At 44.6% G+C, this 20,941-nt stretch overlaps 1 protein-coding gene across 2 annotated transcripts in view; it reads left to right on the plus strand.

Moving 5' to 3' along the window:
• Positions 1–6: 6 nt before the first annotated feature.
• LOC139554566 (E3 ubiquitin-protein ligase RNF19B-like) overlaps positions 7–20,941 on the plus strand; it is a 36,003-nt gene continuing 15,068 nt past the window's right edge. The window contains exons 1-2 of one of the 2 annotated variants that reach the window (XM_071367464.1): positions 7–324; positions 18,373–19,714. In XM_071367464.1, coding sequence (XP_071223565.1) covers positions 19,017–19,714 — 698 coding nt within the window. In that variant the 5' untranslated portion in view covers positions 7–324; positions 18,373–19,016. Of the gene's footprint in view, positions 325–17,907; positions 18,091–18,372; positions 19,715–20,941 lie in introns of those variants that run through there. The other variant, XM_071367465.1, reaches the window with a different exon arrangement.

Genomic DNA, 20,941 nt, shown 5'->3' on the forward strand with positions numbered 1-20,941 from the left:
GAGGCACAGACTAGGGTTTTCCTCCGTCAGAAAGCAAAGAAGCAAACTGCGAAGATTATTCTGTTGCGCTCCAAATAGCGGACGGGGTCCCAGCTGTATTTTATATTCAGTCTATACGCCTATATATATATATATATATATATATATATATATATAGTCCATTGATATTTTAGGAATGGTGTCAGGTCCCGTATTGGAGGCTGAGATGAAATAGCCTAGACATAACGAGGATTTCAACACGCCCAAAGCAATCGATCACTGCGCATCGCCACTCACGGGAGAAGACTCACAACGGGTACCAGAAAACGGTCTCACCACCCCGAGGTAAGAAAAGTCTGCCGTATTGGGCCTTGACAAAAATGGCAACATGTCCAAGAGTTCGATTTTTACGCATTTCATCATGCGTCTTGTAGTTTGGAATGTCATGTCGCTCAGTTGCCTACTAGGCTACATTAAGGTCAGTAACCTATCGCTAACGGAAGTGTTAGTTTGCTACCTGGTCAGTGTATATGAACTGCCAAAGGTACACTACATGACCAAATGTATGTGGACACATGCTCGTCGAACATCTCATTCCAAAATCATGGGCATTAATATGGAGCTGGTCCCCCCCCCCCCTTTGCTGCTATAACAGCCTCCAGTCTTCTGGGAAGGCCTTCCACTAGATGTTGGAACATTGCTGCAGGGACTTGCTTCCATTCAGCCAAGAGCATTAGTGATGTTTGGCGATTAGGCCGGGCTTGCAGTTGGCGTTCCAATTCATCCCAAAGGTATTCGATGGGGTTGAGGTCGGGCTCTGTGCAGGCCAGTCAAGTTCTTCCACACCGATCTTGACAAACCATTTCCTGTATGGACCTCGCTTTGTGCATGGGGGCATTGTCATGCTGAAACAGGAAAGGGCCTTCTCCAAACTTTTGCTACAAAGTTGGAAGCACAGAATCGTCTAGAATGTCATTGTATGCTGTAGTGTTCAGATTTCCCTTCACTGGAACTATGGGGCCTAGCCTGAACTATGAAAAACAGCCCAGACCATTATTCCTCCTCCACAAAACTTTACAGTTGGCACTACGCATTGGGGGAGCTAGTGTTCTGGCAACTGGCAAAACCAGATTTGTCCGTCTGATTGCCAGATGGTGAAGCGTGAACCATCACTCCAGAGACGACGTTTCCACTGCTCCAATGTCCAATGGCTTTACACCACTCCAGCCGATGCTTGGCATTGCACATGATGATCTTAGGCTTCTGCACGGAAAGCGGTACCGGAGCGCCAAGTCTAGGACCAAAAGGCTCCTTAACAGCTTCTAGCCATAAGACTGCTGAACAATTAATCAAATGGCCACCCGGACTATTTACATTGACCCCCCCCCATTTGTTTTTTGCTACTGCTATGTGCAGTGGTGCCACCAGAAATCTTTCATGGGGGTGGCCAGATTGGGCCACTGAAAATCTTGGGGTGGCACACCAAAACCAAAAGCCATAACTGAAATTCAGGAATTCTGTTATGCTGTTGTAGTATATAGGCTAGTTGAAAACTATGTCAATATGAGAGTTAAGGAATCACATACTGATATACTTTGGTTTCTTATTTTACAGTTAATGTTACTATTTATCTGATGTGCATAGACTAATACCGGTACAGTTAACATTTTGAGTTCCGCAACAATCCTGTTTTAATGTGTTATTTATCTGTATTAATGTGTTAGGCGATTGATTGTACTTCAAATAGGCTAGTTGTCCCTTTCCTTAAAAATACACATACAGTGGGGCAAAAAAGTATTTAGTCAGCCACCAATTGTGCAAGTTCTCCCACTTAAAAAGATGAGAGAGGCCTGTAATTTTCATCATAGGTACACTTCAACTATGACAGACAAAATGAGAGAAAAAAAATCCAGAAAATCACATTGTAGGATTTTCTATGAATTTATTTGCAAATTATGGTGGAAAATAAGTATTTGGTCACCTACAAACAAGCAAGATTTCTGGCTCTCACAGACCTGTAACTTCTTCTTTAAGAGGCTCCTCTGTCCTCCACTCGTTACCTGTATTAATGGCACCTGTTTGAACTTGTTATCAGTATAAAAGACACCTGTCCACAACCTCAAACAGTCACACTCCAAACTCCACTATGGCCAAGACCAAAGAGCTGTCAAAGGACACCAGAAACAAAATTGTAGACCTGCACCAGGCTGGGAAGACTGAATCTGCAATAGGTAAGCAGCTTGGTTTGAAGAAATCAACTGTGGGAGCAATTATTAGGAAATGGAAGACATACAAGACCACTGATAATCTCCCTCGATCTGGGGCTCCACGCAAGATCTCACCCTGTGGGGTCAAAATGATCACAAGAACGGTGAGCAAAAATCCCAGAACCACACGGGGGGACCTAGTGAATGACCTGCAGAGAGCTGGGACCAAAGTAACAAAGCCTACCATCAGTAACACACTACGCCGCCAGGGACTCAAATCCTGCAGTGCCAGACGTGTCCCCCTGCTTAAGCCAGTACATGTCCAGGCCCGTCTGAAGTTTGCTAGAGAGCATTTGGCTGGGTCTTTCAGCATGACAATGATCCCAAACACACCAGCTGGGCAACGAAGGAGTGGCTTCGTAAGAAGCATTTCAAGGTCCTGGAGTGGCCTAGCCAGTCTCCAGATCTCAACCCCATAGAAAATCTTTGGAGGGAGTTGAAAGTCCGTGTTGCCCAGCAACAGCCCCAAAACATCACTGCTCTAGAGGAGATCTGCATGGAGGAATGGGCCAAAATACCAGCAACAGTGTGTGAAAACCTTGTGAAGACTTACAGAAACCGTTTGACCTCTGTCATTGCCAACAAAGGGTATATAACAAAGTGTTGAGAGAAACTTTTGTTATTGACCAAAAACTTATTTTCCACCATAATTTGCAAATAAATTCATTAAAAATCCTACAATGTGATTTTCTGGATTTTTTCTCCCTCATTTTGTCTGTACCTATGATGAAAATTACAGGCCTCTCTCATCTTTTTAAGTGGGAGAACTTGCACAATTGGTGGCTGACTAAATACTTTTTTGCCCCACTGTATATAGCTTTAATTTGAAGGAGTACATTGATTGTAAGGAACAAAACATTTACTGGGAACAAGCCTACTCAAGTTTAAAAACATCACACAGAGGCCTCCAATTATTTTCAATACAGCTTTATTCGGCTGTTGCTGTGTCTTTTTGTAAACAAAAATATTATACAGTTGAAGTTTACATAAACTGAGTTTAAATGTATTTGGCTAAGGTGTTTCACAATTCCTGACATTTAATCCTAGTAAAAATTCCCTGTCTTAGGTCAGTTAGGATCACCACTTTATTTTAAGAATGTGAAATGTCAGAATAATAGTAGAGAATGATTTATTTCTGCCCACATATTTTCTATAGGATTGAGGTCAGGGCTTTGTGATGGCCACTCCAATACCTTGACTTTGTTGTCACAACTTTGGAAGTATGCTTGGGGTCATTGTCCATTTGGAAGACCCATTTGCAACCAAGCTTTAACTTCCTGCCTGATGTCTTGAGATGTTGCTTCAATATATCCACATAATTTTCCTTCATTATTATGCCATCTATTTTGTGAAGTGCACCAGTCCCTCCTGCAGCAAAGCACCCCCACAACATGATGCTGCCACCCCTGTGCTTCACGGTTCGGATGGTGTTCTTCAGCTTGCAAGCATTTTTTCTCCAAACATAATGATGGTCATTATGGCCAAACAGTTCTATTTTTGTTTCATCAAACCAGAGGACATTTCTCCAAAAAGTACGATCTTTGTCCCCATGTGAAGTTGCAAACCGTAGTCTGGCTTTTTTATGGCGGTTTTGGAGCAGTGGCTTCTTCCTTGCTGAGCGGCCTTTCAGGTTATGTCGATTATAGGACTTGTTTTACTGTGGATATAGATACTTTTGTACCTGTTTCCTCCAGCATCTTCACAAGGTCCTTTTGCTGTTGTTCTGGGATTGATTTGCACATTTCGCACCAAAGTACGTTCATCTCTAGGAGAAAGAACGCGTCTCCTTCCTGAGCGGTATGACGGCTGCGTGGTCCTATGGTGTTTATACTTGCGTACTACAATTGTTTGTACAGATGAACGTGGTACCTTCAGGCATTTGGAAATTGTTCCCAAGGATGAACCAGACTTGTGGTCTACATTTTTTTTTCTGAGGTCTTGGCTGATTTATTTTGATTTTCCTATGATGTCAAGCAAAGAGGCACTGAGTTTGAAGGTAGGCCTTGAAATACATCCACAGGTACACTCCCAATTGACTCAATTGATGTCAATTAGCCTATCAGAAGCTTCTAAAGCCATGACATCATTTTCTGGAATTTTCCAAGCTGTTTAAAGGCACAGTCAACTTAGTGTATGTTAACTTCTGACCCACTGGAATTGTGAGACAGTCAATTCTAAGTGAAATAATCTGTCTGTAAACAATTGTTGGAAAAAGTACTTGTGTCATGCACAAAGTAGATGTCCTAACCGACTTGCCAAAACTATAGTTTGTTAACAAGAAATTTGTGGAGTGGTTGAAAAACGAGTTTTAACGACTCCAACGTAAGTGTATGTAAACTTCCGACTTCAACTGTATATGTCCAAAAATGAAAAACAAAACAAAAAAAGCATTATCATGTACAATGTACATTTTACTATAGCCTACTCACAACCTATTCTTATCCCTGCTTTAAGGGCTACATTCTTTTCAATACAGCTTTTTTCGCCTGTTGCTGTGTCTTTTGGCAAACACATCCACAAAATCAAGATTTATGGCCCTCGCCCTTCTTGACGCTACTCTTCACACCCCCAAATTGAGCAATCGCTCATCACTCATTGTATTTCTCAAGACAGTCTTGATTAACTTTAGCACAGAAAAACTGTGCTCAAATGCTGCAGTGCTCACAGGTAATGCAAGTGCAATTTTGCAAAGTTTAAACATCTCGTGGAACACCTCCCTATATGGCTGAAGGAAGACTGTGAGCTCTATTAAACTGGTTGGTGTTTCCAAGCCACTTGTTTGCTTCCTATCAAGAATTCACTTAAGCTGAGGGATCTCATATTCTAGATCCTCAGTGCTGCAGTTGTATTGTGAGGCAGATGGAAACACTTAATTTTTCACACAAAATGTGGGACTGCAGGGATTCAAGGCTTTGTATCCCTTGCACCATTTTCTTTAGAAAATCTTCTCTTCATCTCAGATAGAAGCACATCAACAATTGGAATGAATGAACCTGCCCGAAATGACTCCTGTGATCTGACGCCCTGGACGGCCTGGAGGTCACAGTATTGTCCCAAATCTCATTCAAGCGAGAGCCCTCTCTATAACTGTTCAATGTGTCAACAAGAGAATCAACAAGGGTAACAGCCATGCCAAAATTGAGTTGTGGGTACTGTAAAATATCTGACAGATGTTTTATCTCACCAAAAACATTGGTGAATGTTACAAGGAGGCCGACACACTGTAGATGTATTTGGGCTAATTTGTAATATCGGCCTACAGACAATTCAGACTATTCAAACTCAACTACCAATAAACATGAATCAGAAGGCTTTATGTGATTATGTCATGACCCAGGTAACATTACTCTCTAGCCATCCATTTCATTATCGGGGGCACTGTCACACTGTCATAACTCCAGGAATGGGTTGAATAACTCTAGCTGGGTCCTGCCTCGCTTGGTTGTCGACCTCTGGGACTGTTGTTGCTGCCTGTTCCGCACTTTCGTGCCGTGCTGCCGTCTGGTGTTCTTCACTGTGCTCTGTCACTGATGCTGCCTGTGCCAGTTCGTCGCTGTCATGTTCTGCCATGCTCTCTCGCTGCCTCTGCCTGTTCATTGGCTTGCTCAATGATGTTATCATCATCTTCGACTGCATCCTCACTAACGTTAACCCTCTGCTGCTGCTCCCCTGTCGGCTGTGTCTCCTCTGTACTACTTTTCTTCTTTAAAGAAAGAAGAGATATTCGTGGACTTTCTCTTCATTGTCTGCAAATTGACATAGCTACAGAGACTAATCGTAGCTAGTAAGCTAACGCTATACCAGCCCATAACGTCAGCTAGCTAGATGCTGTGGCAGTCCTAAGTTCATCAAGTAGTTTGAAAATTGTTCTAGAAAGCTACGATAACTCTGACTATAGTTAGCTAACACTCTATGCTGCAGAGTAACCTTAAGGCATAAACTAGCTAGCTAAGCCTCCCCAATAATTTAACTAGCTAACTTAACTAGCTAGCTAACTAACATATACTAGCTAGCTAGCTAGGTAATTCGACACCGTCAAAAACAAACAGTTTACTGAGTGCATATTTTTTTTTACTATAACTAGTATTGTATGACTTACTTACACGTAGTCTGGTGGTCTCAACTCTGCAGGCATCTGCCAGCAAGCCTAGCTTCCGATTATGCCACCAGAGACACGAGGCTGAGCTCAGCTGCTGCTATCCATGAGGCAGACTGTCATCTGGCAGTGCACTGTGCAGTAGCAGGCCGGGAAGGGGTGAAGGGTCGGAGTGTGACGCAGTTCCGGACGGTCAAAAGCGTCTGGCTGGCTATGCATTTGTTATTTTATTTCACATGAACTATTTTGAAAAATATACATTATTGATTTAAATGAATAGTACCTAAAGTAAAATATCAGATAGAAACATATTATGCATATGTGACTCGCGAGGGGGCTCAGTGGGGGGGGGGGGGGGGCAGCGATTGAATCAGGGTGGCCGTGGCGGTGCCACTGGCCTACGTGCTGTCTATTATCTATGCATAGTCACTTTACCCATACCTACATGTACAAATTACCTCAACTAACCTGTACCCCCGCACATTGACTCTGTACCGGTACCCCCTGTATATAGCCTCGCTATTGTTATTTTATTGTGTTACTTTTAATTTTTTTTTACTTTACCTGTTGTATTCGGCACGTGACAAATAAAATTAGATTTGATGTTCGGCCATGGAAACCCATTTCATGAAGCTCCCGACGAACAGTTCTTGTGCTGATGTTGCTTCCGAAGGAAGTTTGGAACTCTGTAGTGAGTGTTTCAACTGAGGACAGACAATTTTTATGCGCTACTCGCTTCAGCCCTCGGCGGTCCCGTTCTGTGAGCTTGTGTGGCCTACCACTTCACGGCAGAGCCGTTGTTGCTCCTAGACGTTTCCACTTCACAATAACAGCATTTACAGTTGACCGGGGCAGCTCAAGCAGGGCAGAAATGTGATGAACTGACTTTTTGGAAAGGTGGCATCCTATGACGGTGCAACATTGAAAGTCACTGAGCTCTTCATTAAGGTCATTCTACTGCCAATGTTTGTCTATGGAGATTGCATGGCTCTGTGCTCACATTTATACACCTGTCAGCAATGGGTGTGGCTGGAAAAAGCAAAATCCACTAATTTGAAGGGGTGTCCACATACCTTTGAATAAATTGTGTATATATCCCATATTATTGTGCATGTTCTGACTGCTCCTCATTCTTGAGTATAAAACAAGTGCACAGTAATCTAACAGTGAGTCAAGGCTGATGATAGAGTACCATAGTACATAACTACTGTGTGTGCATCTGTGTTTGTTTATGTACATGCATGTTGCTACAGTACCCTGTAGGAAGTGGTGAGCTACTGTTTAACACCTCTGAGCATTCTCAAAATGCCCGTCATGTTGAATGCCCTCTCATTCTCAATTTCCTCCTCTCCCCTCTCACTCATTCGTTCCTTGTCCCACCGCTCCCCTGTTTGTCCCGAAAGCATTATTGAGGCCAGGATATTAATATCATTCCATTGAGAGAGAGAGAGAGGAAAGAGGTGACGACATGCAACCATGAAAGCCTGGTATCCAGCTGCTTGCTCTAGTTACCGTCTGTCCTCAACAACTAATAGGGAAGTCAACACTCACTACCCCACAACTATATTACCTCTATTTATTGGAAACACTGACTTCATTTGTAGTCTCTGGTCCCACATACTAGAACTATTATTGTAATCATAGTTTGTTAAGGCCGCTTCAGGTTACAGTCCACTGGAAGTCAGCCTAACAGTCAACCATACTAGGCCTATGTGACATACTGTATCTATCTCCACTCACATGCACTGTCCTCATTGACACGTCTCACCTCCTTCTCTTTCTCCCTCAAACTACCCGGCCCCTCCCTGTCTTTCATACCCACTGGTTGGTTGGTAGGCCCTGGTCTGTGTTGGTGGATTGGGGCTCAGGGGGTTGTGGGGCTGGGAACTGGGCCTATTCTCTGCCCCTGTGATGCCTCCAGGCTTCACATTAAACATTCAACAACTCAGCAGTTTGCCTCCTGAATGCTCCTCTAATTATAGAACCTCGTAGCCTGACTCTCCCTTTTATCTCACTGAATCAGAGAGGCATTCATACGTGTGTATCTCTTATGCAATACATAAGTGTGTGTGTGTGTGCGTGCGTGTGTGTGTTTTGGTTTGACGATGTGCCAATGTGTGGATGACTGGGTGTATAAGTATGTGGGTGCGTGGCGTGTTTGTTCGAGTGCTTGTAATGGGGGTTTTCCAGGGTATTCCTGTTGCTTCATTTTGTTTGAAAAGGGATGCGAGACTGGCTGACCACTCCTCCTCTCTGCCTGCTTCAGTTCTGAGGTAAATTCAGAGGAAACACAAAGTCTGGTTTCTCTAGGTGTTTCCACTGAATGGCCAACGACTGTCTCTGGCTCTCAACTCCTTTTAAAACTCCCACATCTTCCATTACCTTATAAGACTGATAGTGTGGGAGGGCTCCGAATGACCTCCAAATGACCGCCAAATACACTATGATTCAGTAGGTAACCAGATAATGGCGCTTTTAGCTGAACAGAAGGACATGATTCCTTTTTAACCCGGTTTTCACATAGTCTCATCACATCACGACATGACTCAACTGGCCTGGTGTTTGGAGGCGGCAGGAGTCTTGGCCTGCCCAGCATGTTAGCGAGACACGGCGATGGCCTCGTCACAGAGAGGGGAAGAGAGAGAGGAACGAGAGGTTGAGAGAGAGGTGTAACTGTGTCGTAGCCACATGGGCAGTTCACTCTGTTACCTCCCTCTATATTAACTTCTGCCAGGAGAGAAAGAAAGAACAACACACTGAGGGGCATCTCACTGCCTCATGCTGCTGTCACCACCTTTGTTATTTTTATTTATTGTTTTTATTTTTATTGAACCTTTATTTAACTAGGCAAGTCAGTTAAGAACAAATTATTATTTACAGTGACGGCCTACCCCGGCCAAACCCTAACCCGGACGACGCTGGCCGCCAATTGTGCGCCGCCCTATGGGACTCCCACTCACGGCCGGTTGTGATACAGCCTGGAATTGAACCAGGGTCTGTAGTGACGCCTCTAGCACTGAGATGCATTGCCTTAGACCGCTGCGCCACTCGGGAGGCCCTTTATTAACCTGTTATTGCGCCCTTCTGCTCTAATGAATTTAGTCCATTAAACCAGTAAACCTGAGTTCACAGAGACCACCTGCTCTACCCAGAGACTCAGCCCAGAGACACAGGCCTCAGTCCTCAGTTAGAGCTCAGGGCTTACAGAGAGTTTAGGTAGTATCGCTACAAAGCAGCTAATTAGCTTACCAGCTCGTCTGCCTACCCCGCTGTCTGTCAGTCTTTGGAAACAACCACACAGTGACACGAATCGGCTTGTTTGTGTGACGGTGAGCTTTAATTACTTAGGACCTACTGGAGTATAGTACTGTATCGGTAGCCTACTGGGGTATAGTACTGTATCAGTAGCCTACTGGGGTATAGTACTGTATCAGTAGCCTACTGGGGTATAGTACTGTATCAGAAGCCTGCTGGAGTATAGTACTGTATCAGAAGCCTGCTGGAGTATAGTACTGTATCAGAAGCCTACTGGAGTATAGTACTGTATCAGAAGCCTACTGGAGTATAGTACTGTATCGGTAGCCTACTGGAGTATAGTACTGTATCAGAAGCCTACTGGAGTATAGTGCTGTATCAGAAGCCTACTGGAGTATAGTGCTGTATCAGAAGCCTACTGGAGTATAGTACTGTATCAGTAGCCTACTGGGGTATAGTACTGTATCAGTAGCCTACTGGAGTATAGTACTGTATCAGAAACCTACTGGAGTATAGTACTGTATCAGAAGCCTACTGGAGTATAGTACTGTATCAGAAACCTACTGGAGTATAGTGCTGTATCAGAAACCTACTGGAGTATAGTACTGTATCAGAAACCTACTGGAGTATAGTGCTGTATCAGAAACCTACTGGAGTATAGTGCTGTATCAGAAACCTACTGGAGTATAGTACTGTATCAGAAACCTACTGGAGTATAGTACTGTATCAGAAGCCTACTGGAGTATAGTACTGTATCAGAAGCCTACTGGAGTATAGTACTGTATCAGAAACCTACTGGAGTATAGTGCTGTATCAGAAACCTACTGGAGTATAGTACTGTATCAGAAACCTACTGGAGTATAGTGCTGTATCAGAAACCTACTGGAGTATAGTGCTGTATCAGAAACCTACTGGAGTATAGTACTGTATCAGAAGCCTACTGGAGTATAGTACTGTATCAGAAGCCTACTGGAGTATAGTACTGTATCAGAAGCCTACTGGAGTATAGTACTGTATCAGAAGCCTACTATGCCCCCTTTGTGTTAGTTTGTGTCAACCATATCTCTGAATAACAACTATATCCCTGAATAATAGGACATTTACACACACACAAAACATATTTATTTTATAAAGCATAATCAAAGTTGCCCAAGTGAAATATAGCACAACAGTATAATAGGGACATCCCCAGTCTTCCCTTTTACTTTGGTTGGAAGTCCCTGGTCAAAAATAGACCCATGCTTTTATTGTCTAACCCCAAAACAGTGTAACCCCAAAACAGTGTAACCCCAAAACAGTGTAACCCCAAAACAGTGTAACCCCAAAACAGTGTAACCCCAAAACAGTGTAACCCCAAAACAGTGTAACCCCAAAACAGTGTAACCCCAAAACAGTGTAACCCCAAAACAGTGTAACCCCAAAACAGTCTAACCCCAAAACAGTCTAACCCCAAAACAGTTTAACCCCAAAACAGCAATGCAACAGCAGCAATTCAGCTCTGACTCAGCGGCTTGTATAACAACTATCGGGTCTTTCAGTGGCACACCGGTATTATATCAAATTGACTTACAGTAAGTTTGTGTGTGCGTGCGTAGATGCAGTATGTAGGTTCATAGGGTTCCTGGGAAGGATGGAGGATCCTACAGTACTTAGACTGTACAGTTTCAGTGTCTTCCACAAATAGAATTGCTGAGACTAGGCCAATCAAACTGAAAGCACAAACTGGTCCCACTTAATGTCCAAGAAGAGTAATGTCTCTGTCAAGAGGCTCTGCATACAGTTGACTCACCTTGCAGCAGCAAGCATAACAATATCCCACATGTCTGAGAGGTTTTTAATTCAGAAGACAAGAAACGAGAGCTGCTTAGAGGCTAAATAAAATGTAATTAGTGTAATTGTACATCACAGCGAGAGATTGTGTGTGCGAGCGAGCAGCAGTCGAGTGGGAGGACAAGTGAGGGAAAAAGCGTGTGCCGATCACAGAACCTAGACCGTTGAGTCTTCAGCCTGTTCATGCCCATCTGCCATGCCTCCTCACTCACACTCATCCCTCTTTCTATTTATGTCTCTCTGTCTGTCTCTCTGTCTCCCTCTCTCCCAAGTGATGTAGGGGCTACATTCATTTAATATCCCACTAAAATGATCCGAAAAGGTCTAACTCTGGATACTAGATGCTTAAACTATCAAAACCCTTCCAAATATGTTGTTACTTGACAAGAATACTTTCTTAATGCCAGAGATGACACATTTGTTAATGTAATGAAAGTTATATAATGCCATTTACACAGAACAGTAACTGAGTACAGCTCTAATACCCACACTGAACAAAAATATAAACGCAGCATGTTAAGTGTTGGTCCCATGTTTCATGAGCTGAAATAAAATATCCCAGAAATGTTCCAAATATGCACAAAAAGCTTATTTCGCTCACATTTTGTGGACACATTTCTTCACATCCCTGTTAATGAGCATTTCTCCTTTTGCCAGGATAATCCATCCACCTGGGGGGAAATTGGCATGCTGACTGCAGGAATGTCCACCAGAGCTGTTGCCAGATAATTTAATGTTCATTTATCTACCATAAGCCGCCTCCGTCTTTTTAGAGAATTTGGCAATACGTCCAACCGGCCTCACAAACGCAGACCACGTGTATGGCGTCATGTGGGCGAGCGGTTTGCTGATGTCAACTTTGTGAACAGAGTGCCCCATGGTGGCGGTGTGGTTATGGTATGGGCAGGATAAACTATGGACAACGAACACAATTGCATTTTATTGATGGCAATGTGAATGCACAGAGATACCGTGATGATATCCGGAGTCCCATTGTCGTGCCAATCATCCGTCACCATCACCTCATGTTTCAGCGTGATGATGCACGGCCCCATGTCGCAAGGATCTGTACACAATTCCTGGAAGCTGAAAATGTCCCAGTTCTTCCATGGCCTGCATACTTACCAGACATGTCACCCATTGAGCATGTGTGGGATGCTCTGGATCGACGTGTACGATAGCATGTTCTAGTTCCCGCCAATATCCAGCAACTTCGCACAGGCATTGAAGAGGAGTGGGACAACGTTCCACAAGCCACAATCAACAGCCTGATCAACTCTATATGAAGCAGATGTGTCGCGCTGCATGAGGCAAATGGTGGTCACACCAGATACTGACTGGTTTTCTGATCCACGCCCCAACTTAAAAAAAAAGTTATCTGTGACCAACAGACTCATATCTGTATTCCCAGTCATGTGAAATGCATAGATTAGGACCTCATTTCAATTGACTGATTTTCTTATATGAACTGTAACTCAGTAAAATATTTGAAATTGTTGCATGTTGCGTTTATATTTTTGTTCAGTATATATTGAAGGTTGAGTTTTTGAACCAGAAGAGGAATTTCTTTATGCTTTTTAACATTTACATTTGTTACCAAAGGGGAAAAAGGGCATTTTCATAAGAGCTTTTTCTCTTGAAAGCCTTTTACAGAATCACACATTTTCCTTTACCTCTGAAAAGGAATGTCATAGGAGACATATGAACAGAATTATTTTCTGACAGTCAGTGTAGTACACTTTTACACAGTTTCCAGGGAAAATCTATTTTGTCATCAAGTTCAGCTTGAAGTGACACGAACGAACGCACGCACACACACACACTTGGGTGTATGGCAACTCTCACAGAGTCATGTAGACATAAAAAGGCACTCACGCAGGGCTATAGAAAGCTATCATCCGCACGCACACACACACACACACACACACACACACACACACACACACACACACACACACACACACACACACACACAACCTTATGTAACAGTATAACTTTAGACCGTCCCCTCGCGAACCAGGGACCTTCTGCACACATCAACAACGGTCGCCCACGAAGCATCGTTACCCATCGCTCCACAAAGGCCGCGGCCCTTGCAGAGCAAGGGGCAACACTACTTCTAGGTTTCAGAGCAAGTGACGTAACTGATTGAAACGCTATTAGCGCGTACCCGCTAACTAGATAGCCATTTCACATCCGTTACACTCACCCCCTTTTCAACCTCCTCCTTTTCCGCAGCAACCAGTGATCTCCGTCAACAGCATCAATGTAACAGTATAACTTTAGACCGTCCCCTCGACCCGACACGGGCGCGAACCAGGGACCCTCTGCACACATCAACAACTGACACCCACGAAGCGTCGTTACCCATCGCTCCACAAAGGCCGCGGCCCTTGCAGAGCAAGGGGAAACCCTACTTCAAGTCTCAGAGCAAGTGACGTAACTGATTGAAACGCTATTAGCGCGTACCCGTTAACTAGCTAGCCATTTCACATCCGTTAAACTTACACCCAGCACACAGATTGCAATTATGTTTCATCATTGGAGAGTAGGGGCTCGTGCCAACCTGAGGGTACAGTGTTAGAGAAAAAAAAGGCTCTATCTAGAACCTAAAAGGGTTCTTCAGCTGTCCCCATAGGAGAACCTTTTCAACAACCCTTTTTGATTCCAGGTAGAACCTTTTTTGGTTCCCTTGTAGGACCCTTTCCACAGAGGGTTCTAGGGTTGGGAATTGCCAGGGACCTCACGATACAGTGTTATCACAATACTTAGGTGCCGATCTGATATGTATTGTGATTCTCACGATTCTATATATATTGTGATTCAGTATTGTGATTTTTTTTTTTGTGATTTATTGTTCCAAACATGTTCCTGCAGAGGGACAGGAGAGAGCCATGAGAGAGCCATGAGAGCCATGAGAGAGCCACGAGAGACAGGAGAGAGCCACGAGAGACAGGAGAGAGCCATGAGAGACAGGAGAGAGCCACGAGAGACAGGAGAGAGCCACGAGAGACAGGAGAGAGCCATGAGAGAGCCATGAGAGCCATGAGAGAGCCACGAGAGACAGGAGAGAGCCATGAGAGACAGGAGAGAGCCATGAGAGACAGGAGAGAGCCATGAGAGACAGGAGAGAGCCATGAGAGACAGGAGAGAGCCATGAGAGACAGGAGAGAGCCATGAGAGACAGGAGAGAGACATGAGAGAGCCATGAGAGAGCCATGAGAGCCAGGAGAGAGCCATGAGAGACAGGAGAGAGCCATGAGAGAGCCACGAGAGAGCCATGAGAGACAGGAGAGAGCAAGGAGAGAGCCATGAGAGACAGGAGAGTGCCAGGAGAGAGCCATGAGAAAACGAGTTTTGATGAGTCATAGAAATAAATGTGCAGAAAGCTAATTGGCTCCCTAATTTAAAAAGAAGATGGAGAACAAGCTATAAAGGAAAAATATTGGAATTTTGTTGCAGGTACAGCAAACTAGAGCAAAAATCATTTTGTGATATTGTCAAAACGGTATGATATATCGTCAAAAATAATATCCCGATATGTAACTATCTGTTTTTTCCACCGTCACTAGAGGGTTCTACATGGAATCCAAAAGGGTTCTACGTGGAACCGAAAAGGATTCTCCTATTGGGACAGCCGAAGACCCTTTTGGAACCCTTTTTTCTAAGAGTGTATGATGAGAGGGCTATTAGCAATTCTGCTGACTACATGACAAAAGTATGTTGACACCTGCTCATTGAATATCTCATTCCAAAATCATGGGAATTAATATGGAGTTGGTCCCCCCTTTGCTGCTATAACACTCTTACGGGAAGGCTTTCCACTAGATGTTGGAACATTGCTGTGGGGACTTGCTTCCATTCAGTCACAAGAGCATTAGTGAGGTCAGGCACTGATGTTGGGCGATTATGCCTGGCTCGCAGTCGGTGTTCCAATTCATACCAAAGGTGTTTGATGGTGTTGAGGTCAGGGCTCTGTGCAGGCCAGTCAAGTTGTTCCACACCGAACTCGACAAACCATTTCTGTATGGACCTCACTTTGTGCATGGGGGCATTGTAATGCTGAAACGGGAAAGGGCCTTCCCCAAACTGTTGCCACAAGTTGGAAGCATAGAATCGTCTAGAATGTCATTGTATGCTGTAGCGTTCAGATTTCCCTTCACTGGAACTATGGGGCCTAGCCCGAATCATGAAAAACAGCCCCAGACCATTATTCCTCCTCCACCAAACTTTACAGTTGGCACTATGCATTCAGGCAGGTAGCGTTCTCCTGACATCAGCCAATCCCAAATTCGTACTTCGGACTGCCAGATGGTAAAGCGTGATTCATCACTCCAAAGAAAGCGTTTACGCTCCTCCAGAGTACAATGGCGACGGGCTTTACACCACATCAGTCGACGCTCGGCATTGTGCACTGTGATCTTAGGCTTGTGTGAGGGTGCTCGGCCATGGAAACCCATTTCATGAAGCTCCTGATGAACAGTTATTGTGCTGACATTGCTTCCAGAGGCAGTTTGGAACTCGGTAGTGAGTGTTGCAACCGAGGACAGACAATTTTTACATGCTTCAGCCTTCGGCGGTCCCGTTCTGCGAGCTTGTGTGGCCTACCACTTCGCGGCAGAGCCGTTGTTGCTCCTTGACGTTTCCATTTCACAATAACAGCACTTACAGTTGACCGGGGCAGTTCTAGCAGAGCAGAAATTTGACGAACTGACTTGTTGGAAAGGTAGCATCCTATGACGGTACCACATTAAATGTCACTGAGCTCTTCAGTAAGGTCATTCTACTGCCAATGTTTGTCTATGGAGATTGCATGGCTCTGTGCTCAAATGTATACATCTGTCAGCAATGGGTGTGGCTGGAAAAAGCCAAATCCACTAATTTGAAGGGGTGTCCACATACCTTTTGAATAAATTGTGTATATATCCCATATTATTGTGCATGTTCTGACTGCTCCTCATTCTTGAGTATAAAACAAGTGCACAGTAATCTAACAGTGAGTCAAGGCTGATGATAGAGTACCATAGTGCATAACTAATGTGTGTGCATCTGTGTTTGTTTATGTACATGCATGTTGCTACAGTAGCTTGTAGGAAGTGGTGAGCTAAAGTGAAGCCATTCTACTGTTTGTCTATGGAGATTGCACAGCTGTGTGCTCGATTTTATACTGTGACCGAAATAGCCAAATCCACTAATTTGAAGGGGTGTCCACATACCTTTTGTATATATAGTGTATATAAATTGCCATTATTTTTATACTCCGTAGCTATCCATGATTCAACAGTGGCCCTTTCACTTCACCCGCCAGCCAAGCAGATCAGGGAGGGAAGAGGCACCATGGTTACTGTACTGCTGCTGGGATAACATAGAATGTTTATTTCCACCTCACCGCGCGCGTGTGTGTGTGTGTGTGTGTGTGTGTGTGTGTGTGTGTGTGTGTGTGTGTGTGTGTGTGTGTGTGTGTGTGTGTGTGTGTGTGTGTGTGTGTGTACGTCTGTAACGTGGTGGAAATCTACTCCAGTTTCATGAATATAGTTCAATGTTCTTCTTTCAACACAACCTGTGGTGATAGCCTAGAGCAAAAACTATGGGTCAACCTATCTTAACTGTGGCTATTGGCTGTTATTAAGGGTTGCGCAAGGCAAGAGAGCAAGCAAACAGACAACATCCAGTTCTTTCAGCCAAAGTCTCTTATCGATTGGTGCTGCTATCTGTCAATCACTGACCCAATAGTATTTCAATCAATCATGGCTAGCTATATGCAGTATCTATGTTAGCCCAGCCCTCTGTCTGTGTCTGTCTCTCAGCCTCCTGCACTCAAAGGCTACTACTGGAATCATAATCAGATTTGCCTTGTCATAGACCTGTCATAGACCTGTCATAGAACTGTCATAGACCAGGCCTACTTTAGGAGGAGGAAAACAGGCCAGGACACAGTTATGATGCTGTTATGACTCAGTGTGTGTGCTTAGAAGGTGGGTATATATAGGCTACCTTAAAGAGAGTGGCACAGATTCTGAATATCAACCCTCATAACCCTCCCTCTGATTCTCTCTTGCCCTTTCCTCTTATCTTAGCATAACATTACTTTCTGCGTACACGCTCTCACCTATAACACTGTATCAATACACACATACATTAATCAGTGCTATAATTACCCGTGTCTGCATTATATATATATGAGTAAAGGACAAGAGTACATGTGTTATTTGTGTGTGTGTGTGTTATTTGTGTGTGTGTGTCAGTGCATACATAAGTGCCACAGTCACTGAGTGGGTCGCTGTTTGCTCTGCTCCTAGTGCGCATCGTCATGGCAACCGCAGTAGAAGCGCAGTGTGAAGTGGAGAGCAGCTTGCTACGTGTGTGTGTGTGTGTGTGTGTGTGTGTGTGTGTGTGTGTGTGTGTGTGTGTGTGTGTGTGTGTGTGTGTGTGTGTGTGTGTGTGTGTGTGTGTGTGTGTGTGTGTGTGTGTGTGTGTGTGTGTGTGTGTGTGTGTGAGAGAGAGAGAGAAAGAGAGAGAGAGGGTTTCATATTGACGGAGAGAGACAAAGGAGAAGAGCAGATGCGATAAAGAGAAGGAATGAGAGGATAAATAATATAGGAGCTAATTGGACTGATGAATAAGTTTGCTTCCTCTTCAAGACACATTATGTCATCATCATTAGTAAGTAAAAAAATGTAAAAAAGTATTTCGCTTTCCAAATGGCTGTATCTTATGAGGAAGTGTGAGTCAATGAGCATGTCTTTATCAGTGATTATGCCAGGTGTGTATGTGTGTGCATAGTGTAATTAATGTATTCTTCCTGACTATCTGCGCCAAGAGTTAATTGTGAAGTAATAACAGCGAGAGAGAGAATGAGGAAGGAGGGGAGAGGTGTGTCATACTGAGCATGCTCCCTGTGCTCTCTGCTCTGCTAACTTCCTGTTCTCTTCTTCCTCCTCACAGACGGTTGATTGAGAGCGTGAGAGGCACACACAGAAGAGAAGAGGAGAAGAAAAAGAGAGACTACAGAAGAAAATCGGACCGGAGCAACCACCAAGAAGGATTTAAGACATTTTGAATAACCCCCAAGAAGTTGTTCTATACATTTTCTAACGTTCCTCTATATTTTTTTCCTCCTCGTTTGAATTGAGAACCATTTACTAAGGAGTGACAGTGACGTTTCCTGTTGTATTCATTCTCCTCTTTGTGGTTTACAGTAACAGTTTACTGTAATTTTGGACCCCTATGTCGGTTTGGACGAAAGCACACCTGTGACTTTTCTCTCATTCTTGATTTGGAGCAACTGAGTGTGAGAGGTGTGAAAGCCAGTGGGAGGGAAGGGGAATTTTGGCTATTTGTTTCTCTTTCTCTTTCGTCTTCTCGCCTATCGTTCCATTTGTGGGTTTAAGAGGAAGAGAACAAGGGTTTCCAACTGGGTATCAGTGACATTCCGTTCTGGTTTCACCCGAGGACAAGTACTCCCGTGTGTGAGTGTGAATTGGAGTGTGTTTCTGTTAGTGTGTATGAGGCAAGCTTCCTCACGGTGATTTCAGACTATATTAAGAGCGGAAAAGGAAAGGAGCTACCGTGTGTCACTTTCTGGGAAAATGGGATCGGAAAAGGACTCGGAATCCCCCCACTCCTCGGTGAGCGGCATTCCCAACCCCAAATGCCGGGCACCGGGAAAACGCCAAGGACGCATCTCCTTCCACAGCCTCTTCCACAGCAAACGGGGTTCCCGGAGCGCCAAAGCAGGAGCAGCCACCCCTTTATCCCAGCTCCACAACCAACAGCATCAACAACAGCAACTCGCCCCCCTTGTTCCCCCCGTAGTCTCTTCCACCCACACCCCCACACCCGACCCAGCCCCTACCAACACCGCCACGGACGTTCCCCAGGGCCCAGCCACCGCTCAGACCTCCACCCCAGCAGAGCCCCTCTCTTCCAGCCGGACCTCCCTGGGTCCCCCCCAGTCCTCCAGCTCCACCACCTCCAGCGCCTCTCCTCCAGCAGACTTCCTGGAGTGCCCCCTGTGCCTGGTGCCCCAGCCCCCCGAACAGCTCCCCGAGTTGCTGGGCTGCAGCCACCGCTCCTGCCTGTGCTGCCTGCGCCAGTACCTGCGCATTGAGATCACCGAGAGCCGCGTCCACCTCAGCTGCCCCGAGTGCTCGGAGCGCCTGGCGCCTCATCAGGTGGCGGACATCTTGGGCGACGCAGCCCTGCTGGAGAAGTATGAGGAGTTCCTTCTGCGACGCTGCCTGGCCTCCGACCCGGACTGCCGCTGGTGTCCCGCGCCCGACTGTGGGTAAGAATCAACTCTCATTGTTTCCTGGCCTTAACCTTAATCTGAACCTGGGTGTAAACCTGAACCTTAAGCCTAGCTCTATAGAGTCATGACTGTCTAGCCATGCAGGAAGGGGTGGAAGAACCTTAAAGCTCTCTCTGACCACAAATAGGATTTCAACCCCTAACCCCGAACTTAAACCTTACCTTTACCCAACCCCAACCCCTACCATTAACAATAACCATAACCTTTTTTTCTTTTAACAGATTCATGCTTTCAAAGCTGTGTTCTGTCAATGACATAAGTTCGAGGCTGATTGTCGTAAACTGGAATGACCTACAGTATTATACCAAGCTTTATTGGTGACAGTTGGCACTATGAGGGTGAAAGGAAAGAATTCTCTAAGTAGGTTAGAATGTCCGACTATTATGTGGTTACAAGGGGAATGACAATGCTCGGAGGCTGATCGTTTAATGTGATATGGGGAAATTTCTGATGAGCTAGTATGAGCATGTTTTGTGTGTTTGTGTATGTGTGCCACACGCAAGTGTGTGTATGTCTCTCTCTCTGTGTGTGTGTTTGTTTTTGTGGGAGGGAAAGCACAGATTCTCTATGATGGTTATATTCAAAGGAAACATGTCTGTTTGATAGTGTGAATCCTGTCAGACAGAGGGGAAGGACCTAGACAGTGGGCTGGACTATAGATGACCTACATTCTCAAGAAACCAGAGAGACTCAATACACTATCATTCCAATCCCTACAGTCCTACCATGGAAAGGTCTAGTGTGGTTTGGGCCACCTAGAGTGGAGGTTTCCAAAGCAGTACATTGTGTGTGTGTGTGTGTGTGTGTGTGTGTGTGTGTGTGTGTGTGTGTGTGTGTGTGTGTGTGTGTGCGCGTGCACGCGTGCACGCACGCGTGCACGCACGCGTATATGTCTCATCATCACCCACTTGAAGAGTGCAGATTCCATACACATGTATGTTATAATGGTACTAACTACATTGTCATGTAAGGAATATGTGGCGTTGGTTATTGTAAATTGGCCTGGGTTGTCTCTGGCAGTAGAGTCTCTGGCATATATTTGTCTCAATTGCTCTCTCTTTCTTTCTTTCTTTCTTTCTTTCTTTGTCTTTCCCTTTTTTTAATCTTTTTTTTAAATCTGTTTTTCACAGTCACAAAAACCACCACTCCTTATCTCTTTCTCACTTGAATGATCACACACATACACACATATACAAAGACACA

The sequence above is a fragment of the Salvelinus alpinus genome, chromosome 26 (assembly GCF_045679555.1).
Source record: "Salvelinus alpinus chromosome 26, SLU_Salpinus.1, whole genome shotgun sequence".
NCBI classification, from domain to species: domain Eukaryota; kingdom Metazoa; phylum Chordata; class Actinopteri; order Salmoniformes; family Salmonidae; genus Salvelinus; species Salvelinus alpinus.